A 22,973-nucleotide genomic window follows, 5' to 3' on the forward strand; every position below is an offset into this window, starting at 1 on the left:
AAGCCATACAGTTTCTAAGTGGCAGAACTAAATTCAAATTTAGATCTGTTGAAATTATAAAACCTGTGAATTGAGACTCTTCTCATGTCTCTACCTAGGGTTTTCTAGACTTATAAGTAAATTCCAGGGAGAGGAAGGAACCAGTGATTCTCAGATAGAGAAGCATGAGTGAGAAGTTGGTAATCAATATTGTGAAATCCCTAAGTAAGAGGTTCAGGTTGCCAGAATAAAACTAGACAGAGAGGCAGATTAAGACTAAATCTTCAAGATTGACACAAAATTTACATTTTCAATGGAAATTGCTTGAATATTGTTGATTTGTGCAGAATGAAAATATTAGCCAAGGCCTCAATATTGATGTTATCTAAATGGAAAACATGACTCTGAAGCAGGACATGTTATAATCAGTTAGCCTGCAAGGAGAAAATAGCAGAACTTTTATTTGTATTTAAGTTTATCTCATCCTTCAAAAATGTCTATTTTCCTTAATGTGTTGTTATATTCATAAGACAGTAGCATTGTAATTTCTGTATACAATTTTTGAATGAATAAGAATAAAATATAAATATATTAGAGTCTGCTTTTTTTTCCTTATACAGATGCATAACCAAAAATTTGAAAACTACAATAGACTATAAATAAAAGCCAGCCACCACAGAATATATTTACAGTATTCAAAAACTGTGATAGCAGAAGCAATTAGCTGGAAGTACCCTTTAACTGCCGTTATGTTTTCATTCTCTGATGGGACCATGAGGTGACAAAATCTAAATCTAAATTCTTTACCAGCAATCTACATACATACTCCATATCCTCACTTCACAATCCTTTCTCTAGCATATTTGTCTCCCTTGCTGTATGAAAGCTATGTTTTCCATGGCTCGTTAATTATCTACTTCTAATTAACGAATCAAATATTTCCCCTCAAATCTCCTTCAGCTTGATTTATTTAGAAAAATTACAAATATTTAGAGTTTTTTGCTTGTTAATCTCAGAGCTTAGAGTAATGACATGATTCCAAATTGTGGCTGTGCCCACTTAACTTGTATGTGAACTTGATCAAGTAACATAAACCCTCTGTGCCTCAATGTGTTTTTTCAAATGAGAACAATAATTAATAACAATAATAATAATGATAACGATAATAATACCAGCTGATATTTATTAAATGCTTATTATTTCAAGGCCCTGGGCTAAGTCTTACATGTATTAACTCTTTTAATCTCTGTAACTTTACAGAATGAGCAATCCTACCCAGATTTTGTAGATTAGGACAATTAGCATTAAATAAATTACGTATCTTGCCCAGATCACATAGGTAATATGTCACACAGCCAGAATTTAAACCCAGGAGTGAATGACACTGAAGCCCTTGCTCTTAATATATTCACTCATAGAGTTAATTCTAGAAGTAACGACTCCATGTCTAAAATACCAGTTATTTTGGTTATTATTTAGTAGATGGTATTGTTACCAAACTCAGGTTAAGTTGCTTGGCTCATGAGCCAACAATCAAGAAACAAGAGTTGGTGGAAAGAAAAGTAGGTTTATTCAAAATGCCAGCATTCAAGGAAGATAGCGGACTGTTGTCTCAGAGACCACTTTCCCCCTTCCTAGAACAGTCAGAGGGTTCTAGGAAGACGAAGCAGGCATTCAACACCTGTGTTTGAGTTGAGGCACTCAACAAGAAGAAGCAGAACACAGGAAAGGGGGAGTTAGTCATATTACTCTCCTAGGGTCCAGTTTGTTCTGCCATGGTTATCTCTAACCCGATCTTAGGGGTGATTCATAAGTCATCTGACAGAAAATCACAGTCCAGAATTGCAGCCTGATTGTTGGTGTCCAGATGGCTGAAGGCTGACTCAGTTTCTTGCAAGTTATTGTTCTGCTGATTAACGAGTTATGCATATAGACTTAGGAAAGCAGAGCAATTAAATCAGGCAGTGAGGGAGAAAAACAAAGAAGAGGGGAGGAAAAAGCCACAAAAGAAAGTAAATATATACTTTCTATAATTCAGTAAATATACAAACTATAATTCAGTAAAGCAAACTAGATTGCTAAATCCCTAAAAGTATACCATCATCCTTACAGTACTGCAGCTATCACTACCACTGCCAACACTGCTGTTGCTATGGCCATCACCACCTTCATCTTTAAAGGAGAAAAGTGCAGGTGACAGAAAGGGACATAGGGAAACCCACAAACTCCTTCACCAGAACACTTGATTCTGCCTTTATGTACTTAAGGCACCAAAGATAAAGATAATGACTATGAAGAGCATTTCTATTTGTCTCTAAACCGTATAGTATGATTTAGAAACTTTTGGCATAGATTAAACGTCAAGCATCACATATGGGAGAAAACACGCAAGAACTGAAAGTCATCAGAGACTTGTTCATCCCCTGAGGATACTGGTCACTTTAACCTGCATCTGAGGACCTTTCCCTCAAGTCAAAAGAACAGCTTGAGTCCTCGTCTCTTAACCACAGGAATAGCTCTGGGTTGCACGCCCTGCTCCAGATTCAGGACTGATTGTGTTGGCTAACTCTTAACAAGTGCCTCCAGGAGTGATAGAGCTCAACTCTCCCTGCATAATCCAGAACATTTACATGCAATTTTATACTTTATGATATTGTTAAATGTCTGCAATACGCTTTTGTTTCTTATAGAATTAAAAAATAAAGCTTATTTTTTATGAAACTATCCAAGATTAATTCAGTAAGGCCTCTTGAACCTGAAAGCAATATTAAAATGGAAATATTCATTTCTTGCATGCATACTATTACTGAATTAATCTTAACCAACCTACGGTCTGTGCTGTTAAATTTCTGAACTTGATATTCATTTGAGTAATGGATAGTAACACTCACCACTCAAGTCACAAAGAATCTTTTGTCATAGATTTTTAACAATCAAACAATAAATTAGAAAATGTCATTCAGACCATGTAAACGGATACAAATAGTTCAGTGTATACATGTGTCTTTGTCCCATTTCCTATACTTAGTTTGCCTTCAAACAAAATCCATAATGATTCTTTAAGCCTTAATATGAGTGTTGTCCCCACTTGGCCTAACCCATTTATCTAACTCCCGTAACATAGATGGTGTCCAACAATCTCCAGGAAATCAGCCTTCCTGAGCCTTGGCCAACAAATGAGCGGCTCTGTGACTTGTATCTTCATATGAAAACAGTACATAACAACCTCCTTCACAGGGATGCTATAATTATCAAATAAGATAACATGTAGAAGGCTCTGGCACTGTTTCTTTTACTTAATGGCCAGTCTATAAATGTAAGTTCTTTTATTCTCTTACATTTGATATTTTTGAACACTTCTTATAGGTTCACAGCATTTCAAAGTTTACAAATAATCATATTTATATGATTAAATTTAATTTTGTAACAATACCAGATGCCAAGTGATATCATTTCCATTTTTAAAATTAAAAATTGCAGTTATGAGAAGGTAAGAGTCACATATGGAAGACCTTAATTTTTGATCCCAAATTATGCAACACAGTTGGCCCCCACTCAATTGTATACATTTATATTCTTAATCCTGAAATGTGATCAGTTTTTCTGACTCATATCTTATTTAATAATGTATTATCCCCAGGTGTTCTCTTATTATTTAATAAATATAGTTCATTTTTTCCCTATTAAGCCAGTGGAGGTCATTCCTAACTCTCGAGATAGAATGTTAAATTAAATTAATTTAATGAGCTTTAATTTAAAAAGCATAAAATGGACTATTTCTGTCCAAAACCATTATTACACAATGGAATTAGTAATATTCCCTTCCTTCAGTTGTTATATGCCAACTCATAAATGCAGGAATACAGGACAGTACTTTGAACGGTTCCCATCGATGTCACTCTTTCTGTACTGGGCAAAAGACTGTTTGGCACAGGAAAAGGAAATTACACTCTGAGAACAGGCAAAGCTACCTTTGCCCAATTCAAATCATACAGAAATGTGAAAAAATATATATAAGCTTTTATTTTTCATAGTCATAATTGAGCTTTTACAGAATAGATTCTTTCTCTCTTAAACGGGCAGACCCTAACCCCCTGCAGTGATCTTGGTTCGAACAAATATCTGGATGAGCTTCCTTCGTATCTCCTTGGTCTTCACAGTATAGACTATGGGGTTTAGCACAGGGGGTACAATAAGGTAGGCATTAGCCATGAGGGCATGAGTCAGTGGTGAAAGGTGTTTTCCAAAACGATGAATGACAGACACCCCGATGAGTGGCACGTAGAAGATGAGTACAGCACAGATGTGTGAAACACAAGTGTTGAGTGCCTTCAGCCGGCCTTCCCCTGAGGTAATGGACATTACTGTTCGGAGTATGAACACATAGGAAAGGAGGATGGAGAGGGAGTCAGAGCCCTTGGTGAAGATGACAGCAATGAGGCCATAGAGACTGTTGACACGGGTGCTGGCACAGGCGAGGCGCATGACATCTTGGTGGAGGCAGAAGGAGTGGGAGAGGATGTTGGAGCCATAGAAGGGGAGCCGCTTGATGAGAAAAGGCACAGGGAAAACCACACATACTGCTCTTGTCAAGATGACTGCCCCTGTTCTGCAGACCACACCATTAGTTAGGATGGTGCTATATCTGAGGGGGCTCCAGATTGCTACAACCCGATCAAAGGCCATGGCCACCAGAACACCAGACTCAATGGCTGAGAAGGTGTGGATGAAATACATCTGAACAAGGCAGGCATCAAAGGTGATGGACTTGTAGTTAAACCAGAATATGCCTAGCATAGAGGGCAAAGTACAAAGGGCAAGTCCCATGTCTGCCAATGCCAGCATACACAGAAAGTAGTACATGGGGATATGCAGAGACAATTCAGACTTGATGGTAGAAATGATGACACCATTGCCAAAGAGGGCAATGACATATGTAGCTCCCAGAGGGAATGCCATCCAGTAGTACTTTTGTTCAAGCCCTGGAATTCCAGTTAAGACAAAGTAAAGGTGTTGGAAGTGGGAGTGGTTATTATCTGCCATGGAGCCAATGAGACACATGCATGAGGAGGCGGCTTGTGAGATCCTGATTGGGGGCTTCCTAAAAATACAGTAACAGGGATTAACACGATATTAGAATCTGACTTCCCTGGGAGTTGAATGGTTTTATTTCCACACGGGTTGGGGAGAGTATAAGAGAGGACTGAACAGCTGAAATTACTAATACAATGTGTATCCTGCTGAGAAAGCATCTACTGGCCCAAGGGAAAAGACTCACCCAAGTACAAATAAATCATATTCAGTTAAAGCACTTACCGAAGTACCAATGCATTAGGTAAAACATTCTGCCTTTCCTGAACGTTCCTCTCTTTTTCTGATCAATAGTTCATAAGCTGTTGTATCAGAGGTTGAGGACATAATAACTAAGAATCAATACAAATATGAATTATTTGTTCCCCCCAAAGGATGCCATTCCCACCCATCACACTCCTATGTCCAGAACTCTCATGAATGCAGTGAATCTTGTATGTAGGGTAGGGATGGAAATGCCAGCACACATGCTTATGCAACTATTTGGACATGACCTTCCTTCATTTTCCCTGAACCTGGATGTGGCCTCAGAATAATTCTCAACCCAGGAACCTCAGACAGCCACTTCTAAGCATAGAAAATGAAATGTATTTTTCATCTTCAATCCAGTGAAATTTTAGTGGAAGGGGGAGAAAATTATACTTATGAAAGAAACAATAGCAATTTTCTTTTAGAGTAAATCAGTTTATCCAAGAGGAAGTGAAACCCCCCCACCCCACCCTGTCCAAGGCTTACCTGAATCCTTTTTTAGGATCAGGATCATCTGGCAATCCTATTGCTAAAGTACAGTGATCATTCATAAAGGCATGTTACACTCTGGTTGAGTCAGTACAGAGGCCTTAGTAGAGATCTGGAAGACATACTCATGTTGCCAGAATCAGTAACTGTATTTATTCCAAAGGCCCCCTGATGAGGTCATTCAACTTTAGACATGAATGCCAGTCAGAGGTAGAGAAGACTGTCTTTGTAAAGCTCTCAATCTTCAGGCATTCATCAGTTGCCTTCATCAATTGACTGGAATCAAGCTGACTAAGAGCCAATGTAGTGTTAAGAACCTGGAATATAGAGCCACACATCTTGTAATGTTCTCTCCAGGGCTGTAATCAGATTCCAGTTACCTTGCCCCTCAATATAGCTCTATACATGTAACATGTGGACAACAATAATCCTAAACCACAGGGGCCATGAGAGGATTTAAATGCAAAGGTTTCAGAAAACAAAATGTGTACTTTTTATTATGATTAAAAAGTTATTCTCTTCATATGTTCTCAATGTTTACATTGGATTTTTCATTTGTTTCTTTCATGTTTTCTATTTTGTTTGTTTGTCTGTTTTGGACTTTTCAACCAGAGTTCTTTGCAGTTGGTGGAAGTGAAAACTGACAGATTCTTTTCCATCAGCAAAAAAATCATATTTAATTTTGTATCTTTTGTAACTTTTAAATAATTTACCCTCTGCTCTACATATATTGAGTGCCTCAACCCTAGACTATGTATACACTTCTGGCTGATCCATGCTCATGATGCATCAAAAACATATTATAATTGTATTTGAAATCTCCCAAAATATCCTCTTAGAAAGATTTCTGGTTCACATTTCCCCAAACTTAGCCAGCATATTTTCCTTTTGTCTATAAAATATCCAATTCTTTCCATTGCTTTTATGAAAGAGAGCTAGCTGTTGGTGCAAATATCTGGACTATCAGATTGCCAGCATATATTTTCTGTCCTTCCAGTAAACTGTTATTTCAGTTTTTGTGATTTGGTGGATTTTGTGAAAGAAAATGTTTGTTTTTAAAATAATTGTAATAAAAAGATGAAATGAGAGAAAAGTTTAAGAGGTAAACAAATGGGGGGGATTAGGTGAGGGAATGGAAAAAGAGAAGAGAAAAAGAATAAAAAGAGAAAAACAGAGATCCAACGGATAGAAGCAAAAGTTGGTCTATTTCACATTTTACTAATAAAGACATTGAAGCCAAGATAAAGAAAATAACTTGCTGAGTCAAAAACCTTGTTAGTAGTAAAACAGAGGAGAAGAGGAGGAGTGCGTGAGGCAGAGCCTTATTGAGAAAAATTCAACTAAGTGCAATGGTGACTTGATGGCTCAGTTAGAGAAAACCAAGCTAAAACTGCACCTCTTAGCAAAGATGCTTGCTCCCTGATGTAGGGCCTTAGATTTTGTTCTCTATCTATATTGCTCAAGATCTAGAAAACAGGTAGAGTTCAAGCCCTGAAGATTACGTACTTAGATCTCAAGTTCTTCCTTTGGAAGTTTCATCCAGCCCTAACCCTCTACTAGCCATACTGACACATTTATGGAAAAATAGACTGTGTAAGTGTTTTATATCTGCTTCCTTAGGCTACTACAAGCTGCATAACCTCATTATAGATCCTAGATTTAAAGAGCAGGTAAACAATAAATAAAATTGCAAATTTTTCTAGTATGTGAGTAGCAGCAAACAAACACAGTTCCATTTGCCGTGGTACTAGAGAGACTTCCAGGTTTCCAGGAATTCTAGAGTGCTTGCGGATGATAGAATAATGAACTGGCCTTAAAAGGAGAAGTTTGCTAATTAGTGCTCTTTATACCTGGATCGTATGATAGACAGGGAGGACCTGAGGAAACAGGAAGAAAAGACTTCCTGATCTAGAGATTAATTCTAACTACCCCTCACCTGATGGTAGAACCACAGATTCCCTTCTCAAGGGGAAAATTCTCAAACTCCAATTATTATAAGATTCTAGATGAAAGGAATTTTAAAAGTTCAATGTCTATCAAAGGACACATTGGTTGTTTCCATGTCTTGGCCACTGTAAATAAAGCTGCAACGAACATCAGAGATTGGATACAGAAGATGTGGATGGAAAATGGAATACTACTCTGCCATAAGAAAAGATGAAATAGTGCCATTTGCAACAACATGGATGGATCTTGAGATTATTATGCTAAGCCAAATAAATCAGACAGAAAAAGTTGAGAACCATATGACTTCACTGATGTGTGGGATATAAAACTGAAAACAACACAGGAACAAGACAAACAAATAAAGAAAAAAAAACTCATAGACACAGATAATAGTTCAGTGGTTACCAGAGGGTAGGGGAAGAGGGGTGATAGTAGAAGAGGATAAAGGGGATCAAATATATGGTGATGGAAGGAGAACTGACTCTGGGTGGTGAACACACAATGTGACATACAGATGACATGTTACAGAATTGTACACTTGAAACTTATGTAACTTTACTAACCACTGTCACCCCAATAAACTTTAATTTTTAAAAAAACCTCAGTGACGATATCTTACAATATTCTGTTGATATTTATCTTATATCAACTTTATCCTATGATTTTGCCTTAAAACTTACCTGGTTGCCAAGAATACTCCCCAGCTGGCAGAGGATTGATTCTTAAGCAGTCTGAGGCTTGCTTGGCAAAACCATTGCCACTACCCATGTGAGGACTTTTATTTTCTGAGCTGCTCCAAACCCCTCCCTGTACCATACCATGGAGAGTTTCACAGATCTATGAACAGGGTTATTCCCCAGGCCTCCAAGATTAAAGAGTCTCTCTAGGGCTGTAAAATCATGTCCTAGACTCTCATGTCTGGGAAATGAGATAGTACTGAAGAGGCTATTTGGAAAATGTGTGTGTGTGTGTGTGTGTGTGTGTGTGTGTGTGTGTGTGTGTGTGTGTTGGCTGGTTGGGGAGTTCCAAACGCTGATGAATGCTGAATCATAGTCTCTCAGGGCCATCTTAGCCACCTTGTTCTTCCCATGCCCTGAAACAAATAATAGTTGCCTTTATTTGCCTTTAGTTTGCCTTTATTTGCCTTTAGAAACGAATAATAGTTGGCTTTATTTTTCTCAAAACACAGCAAAACTAACATAAACATCCCAAGTAAAAGTGACTCCATAATTTTCCCATTCCATTTCTTGCATGAATTCTAAAGTTGAAATGACTCCCTAATGAATGAATTTTTTGTGCTGGTTCACCTGCATTTTTCAGCTCTCAGTATTAACCTAATAAGTCTTATCATATTCAGTGAGAAAGGAAAGCAAGAGGCCCTTCAGGGAGTAATTAATTGATGCACCCATCAATCAAGAGGCAGTTCATATCCTGTAATATCCAATTATTACCTTCAAATAACATTATTGTCCTAACCTGCCCTCTGAATAAGAATAACAATAACAGCAGGAACATTAATAATAGCAATAATATCTAATGTTAATTCTGAGATTTATCAATTATGTAATTTATTACATTTGCTTTATACTTTCGTCATCAAAATCCTCATAAATCCTCATGACTTTAATGCTCCTGTAGAGTGGATAAGCTAAGTATTATTCTCATTGACCTGAAAGGAAAAAAGGATCACACTGGGAACTGGCCCAGATTCTTGATGTAATTGTAAGACTTTGGCTGTAGAATTATACTTATGATACCCCAGGTGTATCCTGGACTTCCTGGATCTTGAAGGTCACCCAAGTCTAGGTAAGAAAACAATGCTCATATAGAATGAGGCTCATACACTAAGCTCTCTTATTCACTTACCATTTATCTATATGATAGTCTTAGAATAATTTAATATTAATGTAGATTACGCTTTCAATACCATACACTCTCAAAGTGTTGAGTCCTTAACTCAAATAATATTCGTTCTACATCATATAACCATTTTTAATACTGTTTCAAGTAATTAAAATGTGGAATTGCTCTATTTGCAATATTTTAAACTCCATATTCCACTGTTCATTATAAATATGTCATCTTATGATACTTAAGTCATGCTCTTATTCATATTTTTCTTCTATATTGAAAAATAAGGTTTTGGAGTAACTGAATCACTATATCTTTATTACAATTTCTCAGCCAACAATGTTTGTTGTTTTTGTTCTTCTTTTTTACTTATATAGGATGATCATTTGTATCTCACGTGGAGTCTGATTTCTTTTAACTTTCTGTCATACTGCCAGTACAAATATAAAACTAAACAAGTGTTAACATCTCTCTTTTTTTCATTTTAACATCTTCAAAACTGAAGTTGGATAGAAGAGACTGACTATGCAATAGGTCAGATTGCATGGTCCTGTAAATTTAGAGAATCTGTTTTCAGTTAACTATTTTAATTTTTCTTGGTTGAATATTAATCCCATTCCTATCAAAAACAATTTCAAATATTCATCATATTTCTGACCCCCACTCTCACTCAATCTTGCTTGTATAATATTCTATAGAAAAATCTTTCCCCTATTCATTCAAAAAAATTGTGATAGTTTCATTAAATCTTTCTCAATATCCACCTCTCTTAACTCCTTTTTGAAATACATCCACACCTATTCTAACCTTCCCAGAATTAAGTAAATTGCCTTTTCCAGGAGTTTAATAGTAACCCTACTCCATTCCCAATTTCTTTCATTTCATCTCCTATTTGACCACTTGCTTTTCCCCTTCTTCCTTGGCAATTGAATTTGTATTTCTGTGTGTGTGTGTGCGTGTGTGTGTTCATGAGTTTGTCCATATTATTCATATGAATAATATATATATATATATATATATATATATATTCAACTCTACATAGAAGCAGATTCTTTCCAAATCTATATATTTGATACTTATTCTTGTGTTGAGTTTCAGAGAGTTATATATGTCTGCCTCGTGGCCATCATTTTCACCTCTGTATCACACATATTTATCAAAATCGACAAGTCTATAACTTAAAACGGAACTTTGTGCTTTCCCTCCTATGCCTTAACTGGTTATTTTTTGAACTTTTATATCTCAGTTGATAATTCAATCCATCTATTCACGTAAAATAGGAAAATACATATGTCATCAAATAAATAAGTCCTGACAATTTCACCTCTTAAATATTTCTAATATTGTCATTTTCTTTCTACATCCAACAATGTTATACAATTCTACACCCTCTACTTCTCTTACATGGATTATTTCAATGACATCTTAACTTTTTATTCACATAAAATTAAGTTGCTTTGCTTATCCTTGATTTTTCCTGTTCCTTGTTTCCCTTAACTGAATGACTAATGAGGTTTCTCTTATTTCTTGTCAATTTCTTTAGAAAATATTACTCTCGTAACATTTAGCTCTAACCAAATTTGAGTTAGACAGATGTCTTAATCCATCTAGTAAAATGATTTCATTACCACATAAATTTGATTTTGTATGAAAGCTTCATAAAAAAAGCATAATCATGAGAAGTTGAAAATGAAGTCGCAAATAATTTGTAAATCCTTAAGTAGTTTCCATAATATCAGGATAATTTTTAGCATTAATAAAATTGTATATTTTTCCCAAAACATATTCTTTCTTATTGACTCATTCTTAATACATTTCTGAGGTATTTTTAAAAAACTGGATTACTAGAACAAAGATGCTTCAATCCATACCCCAGGGCTAATGTACATTGTATGATCAAGATAACCAAAAAGTTTTGCTGTATAAAACAAATGACAAGATGGAAGGAGAGAAGAAAAGAAGAAAGGAAAGAAGCGGAAACAAGCAAGGAATAAATAATGAGAAAATGGGAGAGACAGAGGGAGGACATAGAAAATATAGATGAGCCTGGAAAGGTAAATTTTAAAGAACTAAAAATGCCAAATGCTCCTATGAGACTATATATTTTAAATGTTTTAAAAATTTTATCCACTAAAATTCACTTTTTTAGTACAATTCTATGAGTTTTGACAAATGCATAGAGTCACGTAATCATCACCCTAATCCAGATACAGAATCATTCCATCAACTCAAAACATTCCCTTATGTTACTCCTTTGTAGTCAACCCCTCCACCCAACACAAGCCTTTGGCAACTACTGATCTTTGTCTAATTCTATCATTTTGGTTCATTATACAGTATGTAATTTTTCAAACATGAATTCTTCCACTTAACATATGCATTTGAGATGTATCCATGTTATTGCTGAACAGTATTCCATTGTATAGATATCCATTGTATGAATATAGGTGATATTCCATTTATTCATTTGGCTGTTGAAAGAATTTTAATTATAAATAAAACTGCTATAAGCATTCATGTGTAGGTTTTTATATGTAAGTGTTTATTTGTCTTGATTAAATAAATGCCTAAAACTCATTGCCCAGTTATATGCTAAGTATATGTTTAGCTTTATAAGAAAATACCAAATTGTTTTTATAAATGGTTGTACCATTTTATGGATATCCATTTGCATTCCCATTAACAGTGTATGAGATGAGTCCTACCTGCTTTAAACAAACACTTTAAACTATCTCTTATTTTCGTCATTCTAATAGTGGCATCTCATCATGGTGTTTTTATTTTATATTTCCTAATGACTAATAATGTTAGCCTCTTTTATGTGTATATTTGCTGTATATTTACATTGGATGTGTCTAAATCTTTTGCCCATTGTTTCTTGTTGGGTTGTGTTGTTGTTTTTTTATTTTATTGTTGATGAATTTATAAAGTTTTTATCTTAATATGTATTCTAGATAAAAAGCCTTTATTGTTTATGTAATTTGTAAAGATTTTTCCCCTTGTCTACGACTTGTTTTTTTTATTCTCTTAACAGTGTCTTTCGTTAAGCATTTTTGTAAAAATTTGAATTAAACATAATTAGTCTTTTTTTGTTGTTGTTTTAAGTTGTGCTTTAGGTGTCTAATTAAAGAATTATTTGTATAACAAAAACTCTCAAAGATTTCCTCATGTGTTCTCTTCTAGAAGTTGTATAGTATTATGATTTACATTTAGGCTATTGACTTTTTGTTTAAAAACCAATAGACCATATTTCTGAAGGTCTATTTCTAGATTCTCTATACTGTTTTATTCCTTGGTCAAACCCAAATCTTTTTGATAACTGTAGCTCTATAGAAAGCCTAGATGTCAACTTCAAACTTTGCTGTCCTTTTTCAAAAGTGTTTTGTCTATATCCTTTGACTTTTCATATACTTTCGAATTAGTTTGCCTATATCTACAAAAAGCATTGCCAAGAATTTTATTGGTATTGCATTAAATCTTTAGAATATTTTGGGTAGAATTGACATCTTAAACAATAATGACTCTCATAATTCATTCTCTACATTTATTTAGGTCATCTTTGATTTCTTTTAGCAATCCTTTATAGTTTTTTAATTAAAATTTATTGGACAATAGTTAATAAAATTACATATGTTTCAAGTGTACAATTCTGTAATACATTATCATTTTGGGCTCACCACCCAGAATCAGTTCTCCTTCCATCACCATATATTTGACCCTGATATGAAATCCTCATATATCAATAATCACCTTAAATGTAAATGGACTGAACTCACCAATAAAAAGGCACAGAGTAGCAGATTGGATCAAAAAACTAAACCCAACCATATGCTGCCTCCAAGAGACACATCACAGTTGCAAGAACAAATATAGACTCAAAGTGAAAGGGTGGAAATTGTTACTCTAAGCAAGTGTATTCAGAGAAAATCAGGTGTATTCAAACCAGATGAAATAGACTTCATGATAAAAAAGGTAACAAGAGATAAAGATGGACATTTCATAATAATAAACAAGAATATACAACAAGAAGACATAACAGTAATAAATATCTATGCCCCTAATCAAGGAGCACCGAAATATGCAAAGCAACTACTAACAGAACTAATGGGAGAAACTAACCAAAACACAATTACAGTAGGGGACCTAAATATATCATTAACAGCTATGGATAGATGATCCAAATAGAAAATAAATAAAGAAATATCAGCCCTAAATGCCACATTACATGAAATAAACATCATTGACATTTAAAGAGCACTTCATCCTAAAACATCAGACTATACATTCTTTTCTAGTGTACATGGAACATTCTCAAGGATAGACTACATATTAGGACATAAAACTAGATTCAGCAGATTTAAGAAGATTGTAATCATGCCAAACATATTCTCTGATCCTAAGACTTTGAAAATTGGATATCGACTGCAAAAAGAAAGTAGGAAAAACTAGAAACATGTGGAGATTAAACAACATACTTTTAAAGAACAACTTTTTAAAGAACAACTGGGTCAAAGAAGAAATAAGAAGAGAGATCAAAAGATACATAGAAACAAATGAGAATGAAAATACATATTACCAAAATTTTTGAGATGCAACAAGGACAGTTTTAAGAGGTAATTTTATACAATCACAGGCCTATTTCAAGAAAGAAGAAAAATACCAGAGAAATAACTTCATGTTACACTTTAAAGAACTAGAAAAAGAAGAACAAATGAAACCCAAACTCAACAGAAGGAAGGAAATAATAAAAGTCAGAGCAGAACTAAATGAAATAGAGAACAAAACGACAATAGAAAAAAATTAATGCAACAAAGAGGTGGTTCTTTGAAAAGATTCATAAAATTGACAAACCCTGGGCTAGACTCACTAAGATAAAAAGAGAGCTAAATGAAAAAGAAATAAAAAAAGAATTCCTTTTGCAATTGCAATAAAAAGAATAAAATACGTAGGAATAAACTTAACCAAGGATGTGAAAGACCTATATGCTGAAAACAATAAGACATTTTTGAAAGCTATTGAAGAAGACACAAAGAAATGGAAAGACATTCCGTGCTCATGGATTGGAAGAATCAACATAGTTAAAATGGCCATATTACCCAAAGCCATATACAGATTTAATGCAATCCCCATCAAAATCCCAATGGCATTTTTTAAAGAAATAGAACAAAAAAAAAATCATTAGATTTGTTTGGAATCACAAAAGACCCCTAATAGCCAAAGCAATCTTAAGAAAAAAGAACAATACTGGAGGTAGCACACTCCCTGACTTTAGCTTGTACTACAGGGCTACAATAATCAAAACAGCATGGTATTGGCAGAAAAACAGATACATAGACCAATGGAATAGAATTGAAAACCCAGAAATAAAACCACATAAATATGGACAGATAATTTTTGACAAAGAAACTAAAAACATACAATGGACAAAAGACAGCCTCTTCAATAAATGGTGCTGGGAGAATTGGATAGCCACGTGCAAAAGAATGAAACTGGACTGCTATCTGTCACCATGTATCAAAATTAATTCAAAATGGATCAAAGACTTAAGCATAAGACCTGACACAATAAACTGCATAGAAGAAAACATAGATACTAAACTTATGTACCTTGGGTTCAAAGAGCATTTCATGAATTTGACTCCAAAGGCAATGGAAGTAAAAGCTAAAATAAACGAATGGAATTATATGAAACTGAAAAGCTTCTGCACAGCAAAAGAAACCATCGACAAAATAAAGAAGCAACCAATGGAATGGGAGAAGATTTTTGCAAACAGTGTCTCTGATAAGGGGCTAATATCCAAAATATACAAGGAACTCATGCAACTCAACAACAAAAAAAACAACCCAATTGAAAAATGGGCAGAGAACCTGAAGAGACATTTCTCCAAAGAGGATATACAAATGGCAAATAGATATTTGAAAAAATGCTCTACATCACTAATCATCAGAGAAATGCAAATAAAAACCACAATGAGATATCACCTCACCCCAGTCAGAATGGCTATCATCAACAAGACAAATAGTAACAAGTGTTGGAGAGGCTGTGGAGAAAAAGGAACCCTCATACACTGTTGGTGGGAATGCAGACTGGTGCAGCCGTTATGGAAGGCAGTGTAGAGGTTCCTCAAAAAATTACGAATAGAATTACCATATGACCCAGCAATCCCTCTCCTGGGTATCTACCCAAAAAATCTGAAAACATTTATCCATAAAGACACGTGTTCTCCAATGTTTATTGCAGCTTTGTTTACGGTGGCCAAGACATGGAAACAACCAAAATGTCCTTCGATAGATGAATGGATAAAGAAGTTGTGGTATATATACACAATGAAATACTATGCGGCAGTAAGAAAAGATGACATAGGAACATTTGTGACAACATAGATGGATCTTGAGAGTATAATGCTAAGTGAAATAAGTCAGACAGAAAAAGCAGAGAACCATATGATTTCACTGATATGTGATATATAAACCAAAAACAACAAAAAAGAACAAGACAAACAAATGAGAAACAAAAATTCATAGACACAGACAATAGTTTCGTGATTGCCAGAGGGTAAGAGGGGATGGGGGGTGGGAGACGAGGGTAAGGGGGATCAAATATATGGTGATGGAAGGAGAACTGACTCTGGATGGTGAACACACAATGTGATTTATAGATGATGTAATACAGAATTGTACACCTGAAATCTATGTAAATTTACTAACAATTGTCACCCCAATAAATTTAAACAAATTAAAAATAAAAATAAACACATTTGTTAAGGAAAAAAATAAAAATAAAAAACAATAATAATCCTATGTATAAATATATTATACTATGATTTTTTTCTTTCCTTAGTACTAACTCCATGAGGTAAGCACCAGTGAAATAAGAATAGAGGATAGTCTTTGGCAACTATACTCCTATCAAATGTTCTTTTATTTATTTGTTTGTTTTGTTTTAATTTAACAGATAGGGGCAATATTTTTTAAAGCTGTTCATTTGTGTAAAACAAAATAGCCTTGGGCTGGACTTTGTTTTCAAAAGCTGTTTATGTGACTGTTTGGTATGACGTCCTTCATCCATCAAATTGTTCATTAAGACTTTTTAAAGATATGTATGTAGAGAAAAAAATATGATCAAGAGCAACTACTGATCTTTTTAAAGATGAAAACTGTCTCTTTGAGTCTTTATATGAAATATGCCATGAGATTTTTCGTGAATTGATGGCTGAAGTTCAAATATCAATTTCAATATTATCTGGGTATTATCAAGTATCACCAGAGAGAATTTGTAAGTTTTCAATTGAGGGCGGGGGAAGAAGCATTTTAATATATTGTTAATAAATAAGCATCACTAAAAAGTGTTTGTTACCGTCAAAAACATGAGTGATGTCGTTTTAATACTGTAAGATTCCACTTTTATGAATTATGTAAAGTAGTGAAATTCATAAAAACAGAAAATAGAATGATGGTTACCAGGGGCTGTGGGAAGAGGGGAAAAGGAGTTATTGTTTAATGGATATAGAGAACCGAGTTTGACGTGCATATACAGTAAATAATAGGGGTTAGGTATTGTCCTGGACATTTCACTAACATTACATCCAAACTCTTTTCCCTGATGAGGAAACTGAAGCTCAAAGATGTGAAGTAGCTTGTCCACAGTCTTATAGCTAGAAAATGGCAAAATGAGAATTTTTACCTAGACAGTTTAAGTATGAAAGCCACAGCACTATACTGTGGGCTCCTGAAACACTATCAAATGACACACACTGACCTGAGAAAAAGAAGGACCCAGGCATGGTTTAATTCTGTCCCTCCCTCCAACTTATTAGGGCAGATTCATTTATCACATTAATAATGCTGTCCTGAACAGAGCAGAGTGCAGACAGATATGGGGTCCTTTCCACGGTTTAGAGATCAAAGGAAAGAAAGCCCTGGATCCCAGGTTGATGAAAGGATAGGGAGCAGTGTATTGAACTGAACAAGGAGCCTAAGACAGTACCTTCTGGGGCTGTGGGTGCACTGAGGAGCTGAGACTTACTGTCCTCACCTCCATTCACCGTGGCATTAAACTCCGGCAGGAGGATTTGAGGGCAGCTTCAAGGCCCAATAGATCACACCTGCTAGAGTTGTCTGGAAGAAAGAGGAGGGATGCAGTACCCTGAGTCCTGGAGACGTTTAGCTGTACCCTGGGCATAGGGAGATTAATGTACCGTCTCCTGAAAGGGAGTATAAGTGACAAGGATGAGCCAGGATAAACTCAGGAGTTGGGATCGGTTACCCAGGTCTGTTGCAGGGATTAAAGGAACAAAAGCACCTCTGAAAGATCTCAGGAAGGGGAGGAGCAGTGGATGGCATAGCATACAATGAGTCTTCAGGCTGATTAAGTCCAGGGTGTGAAAGAAAAGCCACAAGCTGGCATGGGGAGTGGGGATATCTGATGATACTTGATCCATCAAAAAACAGGGCATATATAATGAACAACAAATGGCAGGGAAAATGAGAAAGTGCAGAGTACAGTGCAGGCAGAGAAAAGAACTGAGCCAGAGGAGTGAGGGCGTCCAATCAAGCTAGCTGTTGTATTTCGGAGAGATCTGGCTTTATTACAGCAGTGTGTATGTCCAGGAATGGGGATCAAATCATAACAAGGATAAGAGGTCATTCTATAACCCAGGTAGTCTTTGAATTGATTCAGGCCTTAGCCTAAGGGATACAAAGCAAGGTGAGTAAGTGATCCCTGTAGAGATGGAACCTGTGAACTTAAAGCCATTAGCACCATGTGGTACTCCACTGAGCTAATGACAATTAGTCAAAACTAAGACAAGCAACAAAACCAGAAGGTGTCCCTGTGGACTGAGCCTGGGGCACTGTCTAGGGCTCATTATCTGCTCTCTGAGAAAAAGGTTGGAGAAGGGCTGTGGTAATTGCCAAAAAGCATACAGGCCAAGGCGAGACAGGATATCAGGACCCATTGGGTCTATGAGCCCAGGACTAGTGTGAGGTGGAGGGGGACCTGTTTCTGGGGTTATGAGAGCAGGACTGGATGCTAGGCATGGAGGAATTCTTCCATCCTGCTGCAGTTCAAAGGTCATCATGGTGCTTCCTCTGGGCAGAACAGCAGGCCTTTAACCACAGCATTCTCATCGAGGTTCCCCATGGGGCTTTGGCAACAAGAGACTGGACACCTGTGCTCACCTTTCCAGTATCCCACACCCCACTCACTCCTGCAGATGGGCTACAACAAGGGTAGCCATAAAGAACACACCTGAGGCAGTCCACTAGAACACCAAAGTGTGTGAGTGTCGCTGGGATAAGCGAGTGTGGTGAGTGAACTGCACAAAGGGAGAATCAGGGGTGGGAAAGAAGAATAAGACTCAAGATAAGAGTGGTAAAAATCAATGGGGAGAGGATAGCAAGTGGGGAGATGAAACAAGCAAGAAGAGGGAGAAATTGGTGTGGAAGTCACTGCTTCTGAGCTTGGAAGGACAGAAAGGAGATAGCGCAAAGATTTTGACCATTTTCAATAAGTTACTTCAGTTTTTGAAGAGCCGGAATGTCGATCAGGGCTACAGAATTGAGATGGAACAAATGGAAAGATCGGAAAAGCACAGTGCCCTTTGAGGAAGGTAAGGAGCTATGGGGCTCAGAATCTCGACAGTGAGCGAGATTTCCGTATAAGCAGATTCTTTAAAACATTTAATTCTTTCATGTGTAATGGAAATATGCTGTTATTACATGAATGAAAAATGTGAAAGATAGTGTTTGTCTTTGAATAGCTCACAGAGTAGTAGGAAGGCATGGGAAGAAGTACAATAATGCACTAGTTTATGTTAAAGTGATGCATAGAGGTAGGAATTAGGAAGTGATTCATTTGGAAGGGGTAATAGAAGGTTATGGGTGCTGGTAGCAGCTGAGTTCTAGTAAGGATAAATTGTTTCCTGAGATGGAAAACAGAGGTAAAGTAGAGATAACTGCAGGTACAAAGGCAAGGATTATGACAAAGCATGCCTTATGTGAAATTGGGACTCAACATTCAACATTATACTTTAGAACTAAGAAGCCACACGGAACAGACTTTGCTGACCAAACATATCACTGACAGATATCTTAAAATTGTATAGTGCAGTTCTGAGTTTACTAGTGGCCAGAAACTCTGGATGGTGGAACTAGGGAAACCTTGAAAATTCAGTGGTGGTATCTTCTATCCCCTACATAGGGCTGGCTTGCTACCTACCTTACCTCAGTGACCATCCGCTGGGCTCCTTGTCCCAAGGTTCTTCAGGGCATTCCCAAGGGGGCAGCAGAACTCATTATTGCCTTATATTCCAACTCTCCATAAAGATTTGCAACTAAGAATATGGGAGGTTATTTTCTAAATGTGGGCCCTATGACTTACCTAATCATTACTCTTCCCTAGGATATTTTATTCTTTCACCCCACATACTAGGCTGATTTGTTTATGGTCCCTGTATACGTAGGTTTCTTACCATATCTATATTTCATAATGTACCTGATTTGATCTCGTACTTTTTTAGGTGGTTACCCATGGGTCACACCACCTCTCTCCAGCAGATTTATTGGTGCTCAGCACTGAAGATATCTCTTACAGTATAGTCAGGGTTAATGTGGAGACAAATGAGGGTCTCTCATTATATGGAGGGATTGATAAGTCCACTCTCTTAACCATTTCTTCCTACTCTGGTTTATCCCCTATGACACAACTTCTAGAGATTTGATGCTATAAATCCCCTCACACTGGCCACATTTTGAAGCCATTCTAATACTGCAGCATTCATCTGCAACCAAAGACACTATCTGACACACGCTCGTCAATGCTGGTCTGGTAAGTAGCAGGGAAGATTGTGGTGAGGGTCCAAACAACAAGGAGTAATTCTGGGTACAGATGGCAGAGTGTTGTGAACAAATTTGTTCACAACACTCTGCCATCTGTATGCGACTGCTAGATTTCTCCATTACACCAGCATCAAATCTCCCCTATAACCAAATATTCTATGTTCCATCCCTTTAGAACAGTCATTTGTCTTGCAGATGGCAAGACACTAATGTGGTAATGAATGAAACGTTTGTCCTCTCCTAGAAAACATCATTCAGTATTTATAAATGTCTTTTGGTGATAATGTCCCCAACTTTTCGTTTTGAATTATAGAATTAAATCTGTAGAAAGCAGCATTTCAGTTTGAGAATAAGGAAGCTTATTTGTCTTTGTAGCAACCTATTGGATATTTGAAGGAAAATAAGAAGGGGGGCCTGAGTGACGTGAGAAGTGATTGTAAGGTGCATGTTCATGATTCCCTGCACTTCTGATGTATATATGTGTATGTATTGACTATTGAAGGGATGTTTGTGAACATCTGATGAATATTTGTGTATATGAAGGAATAAGTTACTACTCATTGCCTGCTGATGTGTGTTTTAGAAAAATGATTGAATCTTTGACTTTACCTGCCTGTGATTGTGTGAGGTGGCAAAAGATTGGTTAAGAACATTTGCCATTCACGATTTTGGAGGTGTGTGTGTGTGTGTGTCTGTGTGTGTGTGTGTGTGTGTTTGAAATAACACATATGTGCACATGCAGGTGCTTTTGTTTTCACATGCTTCTTCATGTGAGTACATGCATATATATCAGTTCATATACAGAAGTGCTTCTATCTTAGGAAATGAGCATTTGTACGTTTCTGTATCCTTGAAAGCATGCATGAGTATGGATTACAGTTTTTGTTTGAGTACCTATTAATTTGATATGCGTCTGCCTCAAAAACATTTCTGTCCATGAATATAAACCTTTCTTACGAATGTGTCAGAGTGTGTTTCTGTGTACCAATGTGGACAAGTGTGTGTGTGTGTGTGTGTGTGTGTGTGCGCGCGCGCGCGTGTGTATGCATATGTCTATATTATGTGTGGACATGGGTAATGATTATAAAATCTATCATTTTGTGTGTGAGAATAGTGTAAATGGCAGATTATATAATTTACTTGTGTAGGAGAGGGCTTTCAAAAATCTGGGAAAGAGTGAATCTATCATGAAAGTTCCCATGTGATAACTTAAATATCCCCACAAAAGCCTCAAAGGCTTTGCTCAACAAGCACCTATCCCAAACCTCTTTCTGTTTTACCCATAATCAAGCATATCCACTACCTGACCCATTTTTGATGAGCAGGAATGTTCCTTAAATGCATAGTATATATGAGGAACTTCTCTGTTCTCCATATTGCAAGCCTAGACACTCAGAAGGAGCTCAATCTAGGGTACATTTCAGGAAGAGAAGCAGAGAATTCAAGAGTCAGAGGAGGCGAGAGTGGAGACCAAAAACATATGTTGGGAAAGAAAGGACTCCCCTGAAGAAAGAAACATTTTGGAGGATTTACATGAGGGGTGGATGGGAATGTTTTGAGAAATGTGATAGTTATGGAATAATAAAATTAAGTGAGCATTTCAAAAAGAGGGACCATATCCAGAAGAAAATTTGGAGAAATAGAATTGCAAAAGCACAAAATAGAAGTGTAAAAGATTTATGAAGCACATTTATTTGAGGCTTCATATAAACCAGAAACTGGATTCACAACAATAAATAAAATGAAGAACCATGTCCTGAGGAAGTCACAATCTATTGAGGAGGAAGACATAGAAACATTAATAATTGAGAACGACAGGAACTATGTTAGAGAATGTTCCATACTGTGACAGGAGAGGGTAAATAATCTACAAAGGACCTGTTTGAGGAGAGGTGGTCAGCAGTGGTTCAGGAAGAGGAACAATGTCCTAGCTGAGGTATGATGACACAGAGAGAGAAAAGGAAATTCCACTTATAAAATGTATTCTTTGAAAGTGTAAAAATCAATAACATAGCTGAAGAAGCCCAGTAGTTCTGGAAGGCTAAGATGGAAGCAGAAATAAAAAAGGGGTTAAGCAGTAAAGATTGTCTGAGGCCAGATGGTGAAAGGGTTTCTATGACAAATAAAGGTGTGGCCCTTATTTTAACAGAGGAAAATCAGATGGGTTTAAAAAAGGGAAGACGCCACAGCCACATTATCAGATTGCAAATTGGAAATAACTGTGGGATCTGTATGGAGGTTGAATTAGCAGCAGAGAAGCCAATTGGGATAATGCAAACAAAAGCTTCAGCAAAAACCAAAGCACCATTGACGAGGAAAAGAATTAGAAACGGAAGAAAAATTTCAGATGAGACAATGGAGTTTACTGATTAATTGATAGTTACTCATTTCATATGAAAATATACCTTTTTAAGAAAAAAATAAAGTATTAGAGTTAAGGTCAAAGTCACCGTTGAGTCCTATCCACAATTCAATGTTAGTCCCCTCCCCCAGTCATTATGACTTCAATGAAATAAATTTCATGCAAAT

The 22,973-nt window shown here is 36.3% G+C and overlaps 1 protein-coding gene across 1 annotated transcript; it reads right to left on the reverse strand.

The window, feature by feature from the left end:
* Positions 1–4,065: 4,065 nt before the first annotated feature.
* On the reverse strand, positions 4,066–5,022 carry LOC308503804 (olfactory receptor 51H1-like; the record flags this gene model as incomplete). The annotated part of the gene is made up of 1 exon (XM_081063468.1): positions 4,066–5,022. One exon carries the CDS (start codon positions 5,020–5,022, stop codon positions 4,066–4,068), a length of 957 nt encoding a protein of 318 aa, XP_080919594.1.
* Between the last annotated feature and the right edge of the window lie 17,951 nt (positions 5,023–22,973).

The sequence above is a fragment of the Rhinolophus hipposideros genome (assembly GCF_964194185.1).
Source record: "Rhinolophus hipposideros genome assembly, chromosome: 10".
Classification (NCBI taxonomy): domain Eukaryota; kingdom Metazoa; phylum Chordata; class Mammalia; order Chiroptera; family Rhinolophidae; genus Rhinolophus; species Rhinolophus hipposideros.